Source organism: Anabrus simplex, chromosome 1 (assembly GCF_040414725.1).
Source record: "Anabrus simplex isolate iqAnaSimp1 chromosome 1, ASM4041472v1, whole genome shotgun sequence".
Lineage (NCBI taxonomy): Eukaryota > Metazoa > Arthropoda > Insecta > Orthoptera > Tettigoniidae > Anabrus > Anabrus simplex.
The window spans coordinates 25,769,339-25,784,786 of NC_090265.1; the positions used below are offsets into that span (position 1 = coordinate 25,769,339).

Genomic DNA, 15,448 nt, shown 5'->3' on the forward strand with positions numbered 1-15,448 from the left:
TTTAATCACGGACCTCCAAACTGACAGGTGCACATTTAGCAATATCGCCTCACAAAGCTAATTAGAATTCCCCCATAAAGAGATCCCATTGGCTAACTCTGAAAAGTGGTGGCAAAAGGGGCTCTGGTTAAGACGCAGCAGGTCGTTATGCTACTTAGGTTCCAGAATGGGTAAAAAAAAAAAAAAAAAAAGTTAATAAGTAAATAAATGCAATGTAAATATTAATCTTATACCAGTTGTATAGTATCATTTGAAGTAATTCTACATACTGTATATCAGTTGACTATATTTGTAAGTGGTACAGGAGATATTAGAAGTAGAATTTTGTAAACGATATAAATTTATTAAGGATGAGCTGTGTGTTTAATAGAAAACACTGTTAGCGTAAATTGTATAATATTGTATTATAGGAAAATTTTCTTCTCTTGTTAATTTAATATTTAGTGCTTGACTATAATGTATTTTAATGTACCATTTGCCACCGAGGTAGACACCTCATTTGCAAATAAAGAGATTTTGATTTTTTGAACTTCAGCAGCTGACAGAATGACCATCGGGCAAGATATCATTTTAATTTTTTTTTTTCAAATAATTGATCAGTATTTCCAACCCTGAAACACTCATATACTGAGTTCTTGTTGTTTACGACCACCGTGTATAATCATTGCACATCTTGCCTTTAAGCGTGGACACACTAGATCAGGAATGGCAAACGTATGACGGGTGCCAGTAGGTGACATGCGAACATGACCTCTGTGGCACATCAGACAAGATACTAACATATTTTAATGTTTTTAACATGTAATAAATACAGCAGAATCCCGCTTAACCGAAATGCTCTGGCAAAATTGTATTTTAATATTTTGTTTTTACCCTCTCGTTCTTAGCCATCGATATTAGTAATTCTCTTGCTATATGTGCTGAGAGCTACTAGGCAAACCCTATTTTTATATTATGACTTACGACAGAAGACACGTGTAGCATAAAACAAAACAGTTTCTTACCCTCTAGTTCGTTCCGTGATACATATTTTCTTCAACAAGCAGGAATTATTATTACTGTATTGTTGTTATTATTACTGTATAATTTGTCATGAAGATTATGCAGATGACTCCGACCTTGATAATAGCAGTTTTGAGAATCAAGTTACAGGTGATGATGAATTTAATGCATTGGAGGTGACTGATTTCGAATTTTTATTAAAATACAGTACCATACGCTTTAATTATAGTACTGTAATAAAAGTACAGTATTCAGTTCAGTAGTAACAAAAAAATGTTTAACTATTTCATATTACTTTGCGCTTTGTTGAAAGAAGCAATGAATCTACACCAGCTGATGTACTGATGATTAAACGGTGGCACAACACCAACAAAATTCAGAAGAAAATGACTGATTTTATACAATGAGTGACATTATGTAAATATTTTAATGTTAATGTACAGTGTGCACCTTTGTTTAACAGAGTTTATGCATTTTTGTTTCGACATTTAACTTCCGAAAATATTTACCATGTATCATCCGAAAAAACGTGTCAACCGAAGTGGCTCCACCCTCTTTATTTTGGATAAACGGGGTTCTACTTATGTTAATTTTAAGGACACTTCCTCTAAAGCATTACTTTGTCAATTTTATATATTTTTCATCTAAACAGTGTTATGTGGCTGAAGATGTTGATAATATACGAAACATGTACCACTTTTGACCATTAAAAATTGCCTTAAGCAATCATTGTATCGACTAGGTGGAAAATAAATAAATACTTAATTGTGAGTTCTACTGTAGGTCAAAAATCTAGCAACATAGCATATTTTAAAGTTCTAACATTACGTTGTAATAAAGAAGTATGTCTCAATTAATTCTATGGCCATATTTTTTACAAATTTTATTAGGTTAAAGCAAAAATATACCCTATTCTTAAAACTGACCTGTTTTCCAAAATGTAATTAAGTCAAATGGATTTATATGCAATGCAATCTACTACTTGAATGAAGTCAAATGAGGGGGTTTCGTGATGATTTTAAAGGAAAGTAACCAATGGCACAGTAGACAGTGACAAGTAGTATACACGCTATCCCTGCACTAGACGATCCCAGCATGTCTGAGGTAGTGATGAAACTAATATCAGACTGTGACATTTCAGCTGGAGGCCAAGCGGAGGAAAGCAGAAGAGTCGGTGAAGAAAGCAGATGTGGAGTACTACACGTTCTGTATTCGAGCAGAGAGAGCCAGGTGAGTGGAGGTCCACAGTTTTCTGAGATAGCCCTTGCTTGTAGAGGCTAGCCAGGCTGATCAGCGAGGTGTGTTGCAGATTGGAGTGGGAGACGGCTGTGATCCGCGGTAGTCAGTGTTTCCAGGCGTTGGAAGAGGAACGCTTGCAGCAGCTCAAGGACCTGGCTGGTAGCTACCTGCATCATCTTCAGGAGATGACCCCCAAACTAGTGCAGGTAAGCCTGGTCCTGCAATGGTAAAGAGGGGGGTCCCACAGGGCACTGTTATTGGACCTTTTTGTTTTCTTATTTATAAAAATGATATAGGTAAAGAACTGCAATCACAAATAAAGCTATTTGTGGATGATGTTATACTGTATAGAGTAGGAAATGAGTTGCAGGATTGTGAGCGACTGCAGGGGGACCTAGACATTGTTGCGAGATGGACAGCGGATGGTAAATAGGATCAAAAGTCAAGTTGTAAGTTTCGCCAAAAGGAAAAGTCCTCTCAGTTTTAATTACTGTGTTGATGGGGTGATAGTACCTCATGGCGAACACTGTATGTACCTAACCATAAATACAAGGAATGATCTTCATTGAGGTAATCATATTAACAAAGTTGTTGACAAAAGTTACACACATCGTTATGACAGTATTTAGGGTTTGTAATAAGAATCTAAAGAGGAGGGCATATAAGTCTCTGGTAAGACTGCTGTTAGTGTATGGTTCCTGTGTATGGGACCCACACCAGCACTACTTGATATGAGAACTGGAAAGGATCCAAGACAAAATTCTAAAAGAATTCAAATATATTAGGTCCACCTATTCAATACATTTCTGCCATTTATTACAGTAGGGCCCACGAGAGTTGAAGTCTGACGTTTAGCGCCACCGGCGAGAAAAAGTTGACTAACGCTGTTCGAAAATGACCTGTTGCTATGGCAACGATAACAGAATTGCAACATTTTAGGACGCTATCACCACGTGGGTTGGCTTGCTCTCAGTCGCTTTTGTGATAGTATTCCGAATGGTACTGTGTTAGCTGTGCTAGTCGTTGCTGCTTAATGTGTATGTTTTCAGAATATTATGTTAGGTGTTAGTTTATTTCTTTAAGTTTATCGGTGGCTAGTTGTTCAGTTTTCCTAGTTTTGTTTGTCTGTAGATGTTAGCGATCTTGTTAGTGTGACTATAGTGTTAGTGTGAAGTACTCCATTATTCGTTAAGAATCCGTGTAGTTTTATTTGATCGGTTCTTTTGAGTGTTTAACAATGACTGCCAAGTCAAAAGAAACGCCAAAAAATACAACTGGCCGAGGTGTGACTGTTCGAAGCCAGGGAAGAGAAATTATTGTGTCAGTGACAGTGACAACGAGCAGGATAGTACAGGAGATGATATGGATGGGATAGAGCCCCTTCTAGATGACTGATTGCTGTCGGCAGAGCAGTGAGTACTTTTTATTTTTACAAATATCTCGGTTCAGTGCTTTGTGTACATTGCATGTCTGTACATTTTATTGCTATTTTCTGAGCAATTACGGGGGAAAGTCCGAATGTCTCCTTAATTCCATCATTGTCATTCATATTCTGACTGATTTCTTTTCTCGATGAAGTATCGTCTTCCTATTGTGTTTATTATACCGTAGTTTATTCCCGAATTGTACAGGTACCGTTAACAATCGGCGTTACAAAATAAAAACTATCAGTGTGGGTAGTGTTGTTCTATACTGTAATTAACATGTGCATTTGTTGAGGTTATTGTCAGAAACTGATGTTTTTGTTAGTGATATGAAATCTTTTATATATATCGATAATGTCGTGTTCTGCCTTAAATGCTGGAATTATTAACAGGAGCTTAGGAACCGGTCAAGGGTAAATGAATTGCATTAGGCCTAGGCCTACATGTTTTATTAAACACTCAGCCTGTCTGAAAGGTGGTAGACCGCGAATTGAGGTAACTATGACAACGCAGCGTACTTCGTAGTTACAGCTTTCGCCGCTCACCTGTCAGACTTCAACTCTCGTGGGCCCTACTATAAATGTTCTGTTTAAAAGTTACATAGTTGTTTAAAATACCTTGGGCATGTTTCAACCTGACTTAGAGGTCATCATCAGCAAAGTAACAAAGAAGAAAGAAATACAACAAAAACAACTATGTAACTTTTAAACAGACCATTTAATAAATGGAAGAAATGTATTGAATAGGTGGACCTAGTATAATTGAATTCTTTTCGAATTTCGTCTTAGTTATTCAAAGTCAATACGGAACCAGAATGAAGTTTATTACTTGTAACAGGAAAAGATTCGAAGGAAAGTAGCATGATTTGTTCTGGGTCATTTCCGACAAAAGAGTAGTGTTAAGAAAAATGTTGCAGACTTTGGGCTGGGAAGACTTGGAAGTAAGGAGATGGGATGCTTGACTATGTGGTACGTACATTAAATAAATAAATAAATAAAAGTAAACTTCCACCTGTTTGATACTACATATTTGTTTTAAGCAAATCAATTATTTGTAGAACTTGTTTCATTCCTTAGCAACATCTTCAGCTGCTGCATAACATTGCTAAGGTAAAATTACAGAGAATTTGCTTCTTCTCAAAAAACCATCTTAAAATATTACCTTTGTTATGCTAAAAATAAAACTAATTTTAAAAAATAAAAATAATTATAATACGTGGGGAGGCTAGAGTGGGACAGTAAAATGGGAAGGGAAAATGGATCTGCTTACATTCTAACCTAATTTAAAACAAATTCTAATTCACTGAAATAGATGTTAAAAATTGTTAGTATACAGCATTTTTGTTCATATGTGATGTGTATGTTTTTCTTAGTTGTTCATTTTTAAAAAAGTTTTTGAGAAGGACTTTTACACATCAATGTTACGTCTTAATTAGAAAAATTGTTCTCTTCAGCTGCTCTTCTTTTCTGAAGTGAGTATTGTCTTTTGATTTAACTTAGTGAAAATGGGTCTCTTGAATTTTTTTATTACCCCTTCAAGCCGGTATTAAAAGTTGGCCAAGTTTTACCCTACTGTGGTAATACATGCTATCACAAACATTGCTATAACTTCTAAATGACTTGTCTGATTTTGTTCAAAATGAGTGGATACACAGTTCATATCATGCAGATGTTGTATCTATATACAAAAAGGTGGCATGCAAAGTAAAAAAAAATGCCTAAATACCTTCTTGTTGGAATAAAATTTGAATCAACAGGTGTCCATGACCGCTCGGGTGAGCATTCACTTATATCATTATGTACATAACACGTAATTTCCTGCTGTGTATAATCATCATCACTAGGATTATTCTCATCAATTACTTTCACCTGGTATGCGTTCAAAAATTGCATTAGATAAATACAGACCATGGCACGACGCCACCATGTTTACAACGATCGACATTGATGACAAATTCTTTTCACGCCAACACAATGCCGCATTATGGTAGAAGGGGCTCGCCCTGCATAGAATAATACCCTGCGCTGCGAGCTGTGCTTAAAGTTCACGTTGACAACCAACAGATGTAAATATAAAACATTGCTAGACTAGTCCGTACTGGTATGTTTTGTAGGTCCGTACATGTACACGTCTAACCGTATATTGTACATTTATATTAAAATCTGCACAAGCGAACCTAGTATTTAAATGGATGATGTCTCACCTTGTTATGTCGTCAACCTGCTGTGTCCTTGGAAGGGTCTAGCGGCAACTGATGCGGCTTTCCATCCAGTAAAATAATGATGAGTACGTTCTGAAGATTGCTCCTCCCCTGGGGGAGGTAAGGCTGTGGAGTGTGGAGAAGGCATGTCGGTCACGGTTTCAATGCTTCAGAAGAGGAGGTAGGGGGATACATATTTGGGAGGATGGAGGTTTGATCAGTTTCTTTCTTCTACAGTCGGTATTATTTTTTATAACTAATACTTCCAGATATGCAGTATTCCTTCGTATAACAGGTTCTTATTATCAATTATATCATTAAGGTTATTGTCCTAGTTACCTCGTTGATCTAAATAAATACATACTTTCTAGTGTATTTAATAGACTGCTTGTATTTGTTTTACGTAAGATTGTCAGATCTTGCTCTGTAGTAGTGAACTGATTCATATGTTGGCCCATAGAGGAATTTTTTTTTTTTTTTGTGCCTGTCACTATTAACGTACTCAAGATATCGTACCATAAAACTACGTCCGGTCTACTCTACGTAAGATTTTTCGCATTGGTGACAGTTCAGTTTGTACACCCCTGAATCTAAATTATTGTCCTTCCCTTGGGAATTAACATTATTGCACTTGAAAAATTTTTGCTTACTATTATTGCTAGTTGAATACGCAATTTTATAGTCATATTTTTTGAACAGATTCGTTACTGCATATACAGTATATTGGGATCGTTAAATTGAATCTAGCATATTTATCATTCTTCTTTAGCTTATAAGTTAGACTCGTTTGAAACCTCTGCTTGAATTTTCAAATTATTTTGTTCACCATATTAAGTCCAAAACCATTATACTGAGCTTGTTTGTGGATAAAGAGTAGTTCATTTTCTTGTTCTTTGCACAAAACACCTTCATTAAAATGAAGTTCCTCAGCAACCACAATCTCAATGTAGATCTGAGGCGGTGAGTGGTCGGGGGCTATGTATTTCCCACACTATTGTATGGAATAGAAGGGTGGACTCTAACCCAGGCCCTATGCAAGAAGCTGGAAGCCTTTGAAACGTGGCTCAGTCAGCAGGTGTTACGTATCTTGTGGACTGAAATATATATATATATTTTTTTGCTAGTAGCTTGTATGTTACACCAACACAGATAGGTCTTATGGTGACGATGGGATAGGAAATGCCTAGGAGTTGGAAGGAAGCGGCCGTGGCCTTAATTAAGGTACAGCCCCAGCATTTGCTTGGTGTGAAAATGGGAAACCATGGAAAACCATCTTCAGGGCTGCCGACAGGGGGATTCAAACTCACTATCTTTCGGATGGAAGCTCACAGCCGCGCACCCCTAACTGCACGGCCAACCTGCCTGCTAGGACTGAAAGAGTGAGGAATATTGAGGTGATGGAAAGACTAATCAAGAAGACCAAAGTACTTCTTTCCATCAAGAAGAGGAAACTTGAATATTTCGGACACGTGATGCAGAATGAAAAGTACAGGATCTTACAGTTGGTGATGCGGGGGAAGATCTCAGGACAATGGACACCTGGCCGATGGACCTGAGGGATTGTTTTTAGATGATTATGATGTCGCTTTTCCATGTGGCAGAGTCAAAGAGTAGAATAGCCATGATGATTGCCACCTTCTGTAGAAGACGACTTAAATCAAACTATACTTTGAAATAATCAGGGACTCGTGTTGTATGAAGAAGCAATGAGTACATGTCTAAAGGACCTTTCCAGTATTTTAAGATCTTGTTAATATTTCTGTGGCAGTGAATCTTCAGTCAAATGGACTGGCACACCAATATTGTTCTTCTAGCAGAATTTATTTCCTCTCTAGGTAGTTTATACATTTATTTTTTCATGCATTAGTTTTGACACTCTGAAGAACCTAACAGTTATAAATCAATTTGATGTGTTATCTATCATTGAAGAAATGTCCGACTCGTTGGCTGAATGGTCAGCGTACTGACCTTCGGTTCAGAGGGTCCCGGGTTTGATTCCCGGTCGGGTTGGGGATTTTAACCTTCATTGGTTAATTCCAGTGACCCGGGGGCTGGGTGTTTGTACTGTCCCCAACATCCCTGCAACTCACACACCACACATAACACTATCCTCCACCACAATAACACTCAGTTACCTACACATGGCAGATGCCGCCCACCCTCATCGGGCTGCACTCGGCTAGAAATAGCCACACAAAATTATTATTACTGAAGAAATAAAAGAATGGCGGATAAGCTGGTATGGGCAGGTTCTCAGAGTGGTTCCTACTTCAGTCCCCAAAACTGCTTACCACCTAGACATTAACGGTAAGCATCCACGTGGACAGCCGAAGCAGAGAGCAAGGACGTAACAGTTAATGGCTTCCTCCTTAAGGGCGTGGTGAATTGGAAAAAGTGGCGGTCGCAGATCTCAACAGCTTATCCTGCACCAATGGAAAATTGCTAAGATGGAGAAGGAGCTTAGTTTTTAAATAACTAACCTAGTACACCATTTTTATGAATAAGTAATTGTTTTATCCTTGGAGGATTGACCTTTAACACTAGAACCGCCGGAACATATTATATACCTGGAACCGCCGAAGCGGTCATTTTGACCACTATTGAAATTATTATATCTTCGTTCTCGATACGCATGGTTACTCGTTATTATCGTTTTACCTCTGTTTCTGTACATTGCTTTATGAGTTTCAATATTTATGTATCAACAAAAAGACGCCACGCACTCGTTACACTGTCGTCAGATACATGCCGCTATGGATATGGACTAAGTCCTGGATTTTCTTTCAAGGGGTATGGCGAGCAATCCAACTAGGTGTCGTCTTCCCAGTCTGCTATAGTCCACTACCTGATGCCATCACTACCTAATGGTGCATTATCTGATCATGGGAGGCTTTTACCTTAGTTGTCGCGTCCTCTATGATACCATGCTTTACGGGTTACTGTGTCTATGGCTGCAAGAGAATAATTGAAACTCATCAGTACTCAGCCTATACGAGGCATCATTATAATTTGAATATGGTATAAACCAAGGAATTTAAGCACACTTGTTACACTGATAGTTATAATAATACTAATATCAACTTACTTTCAGCCTGAATAATCCGATTTTGAGCGTGATCTGAATCACTGCTTTTCGAGTCATCACTTGACTGGTAGTAGTTTTCATATGCATTTTTTTAGGTCCTTTATATGCCTTTGCTGGTGAAACAGTGCACTATGTCTTCTGACGCATAGGAAATAATGCTCGTACAATTCGTAATATATCAGAGTTCCATTGTTGTGTTTTTGAACATTCCGTTGTTGATAGGATCATTATTAGTAGATGATTATATCCTAACGAGAGATGTGTATTATTATACATTTTATTATAATAATTAATACAGCGGTCAAAATGACCACTCCGGCAGTAGTAGGTTTACTCGTTACTTATGCCCCATCCATTGCTGCAAAATTAATTATATTTAATACTGATTTTCCTGACCACTAATCAGGAAAGTCAGTGCAGCTCAATATCCTACAATAAAAACTGTAGTCAAAATTGAGTTTGGAAAATGTGTAGCAGTCATTTTGACCGCTCCGGCAGTTCTAGTGTTAAATATTCTGGCTCTCAATCATATCTCATGTACGACTCCCAGTAGTGAACTGGAGTTTGTGTTTGTTGTAGAGCGTGGAGCGCCTCACGGAGCCCGTGGACAGCTGTGATGTAACGCGAGACATCCAGACAGTGGTGTCCATCAAAGGCACAGGTCAGCCAATTCCCGAGCAGCTATTGCCGGACTTCTACGCCGAGCACATCACTCTTGCAATGAACCGTGATAGACGGAGGCAGGTACGTATCCCAAGTTTATGTTAATAATACAGTGGATTTAGAGCAAAAATGTGCGAGTCTCAAAACCTAATTTACCAGGAGAAAGCGTTAAGCTTTCAAATACCTCCAATAAATGTGAACATACTTCATGTAAATGTATGTGAATAGAAATTATTAGGGCAGATCAAAAAGTAATGGGACAACTTTTTAAATGAAATATTTAATGACAAGGAAAAGAAATAAACCCAACAAATTTGACTTATTTTTCAAGATATGAACCAAGGAAGTCTCTTGAGATGTTTCTCCCATTGCGACACAAAGTTGAATATGGCTTGTTCACTGGAAGTATAGCCACCAACCAATTTCACTTGTTCATCTGAACTGCCTGCTGTGGGTGGGGGACGCAGACGAAGAATACACCGACGGTATCCGCTGCCTGTTGTAAGAACCGACTAAACGGGGCGACCAAGGGATGAGTGTATTAGAACCATGAAAGTACTCGTGATTAGTACCATCACGCGGGGAACACCATGGGTCGCCTTTACTTGCGAGTAGTACCACTATGTTCGGTAAACAATGGGTTTGTGATTAGTAGCAACATAAGGTAATTCCAAATGGGTTTTCCAGTACCCGTGATTAGTACACCTAGGTGAGGAACACCATGGGTTTGCATTGCCTATGAGTGGCACCATTATGTGAAAAACACCATAGGTCTGCGTTACCTTTGGGACGTACAATACTTGTGAGTAGTACCATAATGTTTGGAACACTGTGAGTCTGTAGACTCGCATGACAAAATCCCATGGTTCTACTTTACTAGTGATAAATACCATTATGAGGTGCCGTTGACCTGAATTTTGGACCCCTTTAGACAACAAGCATCCTCGATTCAGGATTGTGCTTTAAAAGCAGTCCCTTGGTCAGTAATACTATTGTTTATGATAATTTCTGGGTCGGATCCACTGATTGTTTCAAATTCGTATCCATCCATTCATTCTTCATCACATTTTTTTATTCTGGTCAGTGGATGATTTTGACCTAGATGTAAGGCCCCTTTAAACAACAAGCATCATCATCATCATCTGAACTGAAGCATTCATTTCCTAGGAATTTCTTCAGTGGTCCAAAGAGGTTAAAGTCAAGATGGTGCAAGGTCTGGATTGTATGGTGGATGATTTGAGCACTTCCCAATGATACTTGTCAATTTGTGTACTGACAGAAGCTGCATCATGGGGCGATTGGGCAACCGTGAATTTCCTGTGTGGTAGGATGTTTCCATACCATGCTGGCCTGATTTTGTTTCAGATATCCAGCTCCATGGCTAAATGGTTAGCATACTGACCTTTGGTCACAGGGGTCCTGGATTCGATTCCTGACAGGGTTGGGAATTTTAACCCTCATTGGTTAATTCCACTGACACGGGGGCTGGGTGTATGTGTTGTCTTCATTATGATTTCATCCTCATCACGACGCAGGTCGCCCACGGACGTCAACTCAAAAGACCTGCACCTGGCGAGCAGGCACTCCCGGCACTAAAAGCCATAGTATGCCATTTCATTTGTTTCAAGTGTGAAGTAATACGCCCAAGATACATCACCAGTCACCACACCTTCATCTGCATAAGGCCCTTCTGACAGGTCTTTGGGCACAGCACATACTGACTTTACGAAATCCCGATCTGTTTGCACAATATCATATCCTGTGCCATGTGAAATGTTGAATTGTGCCAAGGCTCCCAAAAGTACCTGCTGAACCTTTAGAATAGCGACCTGAGTGCCTCTGAGAGTGGGTGGTAGGTTGGAGCGCAGGTTTACTAGACTCTCTTCAAAGAATCTGTAGCATGTTGCTGCTGTGCAGACAATCGGCACCATACACTTCCAACATTCATTATCATATCTTCACTCTTGATATGGGATAAGAAGAAAGCTGGTTAAACACAATAAAAGGAAGAGAGAAAAAGAATACAGGTGGTGAAAGGGAACCCAGTGAGTAAAAATAAGTAATGGAAAGGAACAACAAGTGATACTTTGCCGTGGTATTGCACTTGGAGAGAGTAGGTTCGAACCCCACTGTCAGCAGCCCTGAAGATGGTTTTCCATTTTCACACCAGGAAAATGCTGGGGGATGTTCCTCAATTGAGGCCACGATCCCTTCCTTCCCATTGTGTCGCTGATGAGGTGAGGAGGGCAGTTTCCTCCATTTTGTGGAGAAAGAATTAAATATTTATTACATTTTAGCTGCTTGAAACTTCAAATGATAAAACAAAGCAAGTTACACAAATCCTGTTGTCTTCGCAGCTGTTTCCCTGAATTTCTTTAATTATTAACACGCGAGAGGTCGCGCCTGGGAAAATAGCCTCATCGTTTGCATTTGTACATTTCTTATTCAAGATAAAACTACAGCATCACACTTCACTAAAAGCCACCATAAACCTCACGAACGTTACTTAAGAAACTTTCTTGGAAATGCAGTCATGTAAGAATACACTACACGAGGGGTCGCTCAAAGGCAATTTGCAGTAGCAGATGCGAGAGTGAAAGGAAACTTAAACTACTCCGGAACGCAGCAGGCAATACACTGACGATAATCAACGTCAGGCGGGAGAGACGGAGGGGAGGGAAGAAACGAGCGCTCTAAGCCCTACAGCGGCTAGTAACGAAATTATTAACAAATATTTAAAAAGTGCGGCATTTGCCACGGGTGCAACCTCTCACGTGTTAAGAAAAATACGTTAATATTTTACAAAGTGTAAGCCGTCATTTTTCCTTTTTTTTTTTTTTTTTTTTAGAACTGTACATATCTTAAATAGTGTAATATTTTTAATTTAATGTATTGCTATCTTGATATATTTATGTTCATGATACATTTAGGAGCTGAAGATAATCCCAGCAGAGGATCGAAAGTAGTGCTGCTCTCATAATGTACTCTTAAATGTAAATACATATACTTAACATTATACAAGTATTGATTAGGCGGAGAACCCCAGACCTATATTGTGGACCATTGAGCTATCAATACGGAAATGAAATTAATACATATGAGTTAAGTTGGTAGACTGCCATTCTTTACGTCTCTATCAACATTTGCTCAGAGAGCATAAAAAACTTACCGTTTTATCAATTTTATAGCTACTTTTAAAAATTACACTGTCAAGGTCCTCCCCCATTTGTGTATCTGAAGACCTAGATACTTCTTGTTGCCTATAAACTTTTGTGCCTTCCCACCCCCCACTTCTAATTTCCAATTGCCTCTACTGTTCTCATTTCTAGCCCTCTCCTATCCCATTGTCACCATAACACCTGTTTTTGTCGGAGTGAGTGGCATAAAGCAAAAAGCAGAAAAGTGGCAAATGAAGAAAGTCTTGTGTAGAAAGATAAGAACATACATAGGATGAGGTAAGAGCCTGTCTATCTGTAGACAGCAGTGTATGAAGATGAGAAGATCGTCCTTTTGTGTTTCCTTGTTTGTCCTCGTCTCCTATTTCTGTTGCTCCCTCTTCCCATACTGACCTGCCATTGTGTTCTTCGTCCTGAAACGTTTCTGCCTATGCAGGTCATTCACAGAGCCTGTTCCAATCTTTTCTTTTTTTCCCCAGAGTCTATCGTTCATCAATGTGTCCCATTGTAGTCCTCTACAATTTACTACGATTTACGTCATCCTGCACTGGTGATCTTTCTTATCCCATTCCTTTGACGTTCCTGAAGCATTTCAGGCTATTTCTCTCCACAGTTTCTTTTAGGGGGTTGATCTGTAGCGTCTTTCGTATTGTTTCATTTCTTGTCCCTCCTCGTTTTACCAAAAAGATGCACACACGAAATGCTGTCAATTGTGTACACTTTTATTTACACATTACACACACATCAATAAACCACCATTCTGAACACTTTACTACTACTACTACTACTACTACTACTACTGCTGCTGCTACTACTACTACTACTACTACTACTACTACTACTACTACTACTACTACTACTACAAAGAAGACACTGCAACACTTGTATGTCAACCAACTACCAACGCAACAAATTCACATACTCAATTAATGACTTGCACTCACAACTCTCACTAAAACAAATCCACTCAACTCCCAAGACTGCCTCTATATACGTTGCCTGGCCAGGCTTCTAGAAGAATATGACAGAACATGTTTTCTCATAATTTCGAGAGTCTCCAATAACTTATTTACAATGAATGAATTTTTCTCTAACTCTCTAGTGCCAAAGATACGTTGTTCTGGACTATATCTATCATATATACAGGTAATAATTATATACTATTAATTACGTGTTCTTACCTTAAATAAAGTGATATTAATATGCATACAGCAGATGTTTCATGACATAACCTCACAAATAATACGATTTATACCAAATAAAATCCGTACATAACTACATCAATAATAATAATAATAATAATAATAATAATAATAATAATAATAATAATAATGTATGTAAACAACTTCATAGCCACACCTCACAAGTCATAGTATTAATAATCATCGTCGTCGTCATCATCATCATCATCATCATCAAGCTCGATATTTCCATTATTTACCCACGGGTTAGAGAATTGTTTCAAAGTTATACTAGTGAATTATACTTGCATCAACCCAAGATCCCTCGCAGATAGCACATCTTTGTCGCTTGATGTTTCCTTCCCACTTAGCTTACCTCCTAGGTATTTAAAAGCATCTACTTCTTTAAGAATTTTTTCATTACACCTAACATCCTTCATTTTGCTGTTTTCTCTACTTTTTCATTACCTCACTTTTCGTTAAACTTATTTCCATGCCTGCTTCTTCAGTTGCCCTCTGCCAGGTATTTAGCTGTTCTTCCAATTTTCGTACATTTTCTTCCCATATCATCACATCATCTGCGTATGCTATGACTTTCATATCTTTTGTGTTCGTTCTCTTATATGTGCTCTTTTCTTCTTCCTCTCTCTATATACGACTTGATTTGACACTTGTTTATTCCTTTTCAGTGGTACTTACTTGTTCATTTCAGTAATTGTTGAACACATGCCAGATAGGAAGTTCCTCACTCTCATTGCTTGTTGTTGTCATCGACAGGCTCTCGTCAAGGTGCTGCAACTAATACGCCAAGATCTGGAGCGGGAGCGGCGTGGAAAGCAAGGAGTAGAAAGCCTGGCTCGGGCTCTGCAACAGACACCAACATTCGGAGCCGAGGACTCGCAACAGAACCTGACTGAAAAACTGCATCATGTAAGAAAATAACTTACTAGTGTCTGTAAATCTCACGTTTGATCTGTATTGACGGTTGAACTTCTTACAAATTATCAGATTGTGTTTAATTATCCTCCTAGTCAATACATAATATACATCTGGTTAAAATGAACTTTCAATTAGACATATTTCAGCCCAAACATAGGGTCATCCTTGGTAAAATACATTATAATAATCTAAAAACATTAGACACCCAATTGTATACAGTGCTTGCTAAAAAGGTTTATCACTAAAAATCATGATGAAATTAAATGATAGTCGTTATAAAAGTTTTCGTGCTGGAGGTGTTTTTGTTGTAACTTCGCCATTGTCCCTTGATGCAGTTCAGATATTATCTGTACTGTACACTGTTGGCTCTCAATTATTGTGTTAAGTTAGAGACTAGCATTATGTGAGTTGCTGGTGAAGTTGAACTGTATAATGAGATCTTCTGAGTGCGTTGAGGTCGCTGATTATAGGCTGCTCCATGTTCTAGAACGTGTGGTCGGTCCTTTTCTATGATCTCTTTTATTGGACTTGTTTGTTAA

The 15,448-nt window shown here is 38.4% G+C and overlaps 1 protein-coding gene across 5 annotated transcripts in view; it reads left to right on the forward strand.

The window, feature by feature from the left end:
* The window catches only part of Nost (Nostrin), a 486,512-nt gene that overhangs the window by 448,814 nt on the left and 22,250 nt on the right, over positions 1 to 15,448 (forward strand). For all 5 annotated transcript variants that reach the window (XM_067155829.2, XM_068229908.1, XM_068229904.1 and 2 more), the window contains 4 exons: positions 2,144 to 2,232; positions 2,312 to 2,447; positions 9,530 to 9,694; positions 14,748 to 14,900. In XM_067155829.2, coding sequence (XP_067011930.2) covers positions 2,144 to 2,232; positions 2,312 to 2,447; positions 9,530 to 9,694; positions 14,748 to 14,900 — 543 coding nt within the window. The remainder of the gene's footprint in view (positions 1 to 2,143; positions 2,233 to 2,311; positions 2,448 to 9,529; positions 9,695 to 14,747; positions 14,901 to 15,448) is intronic.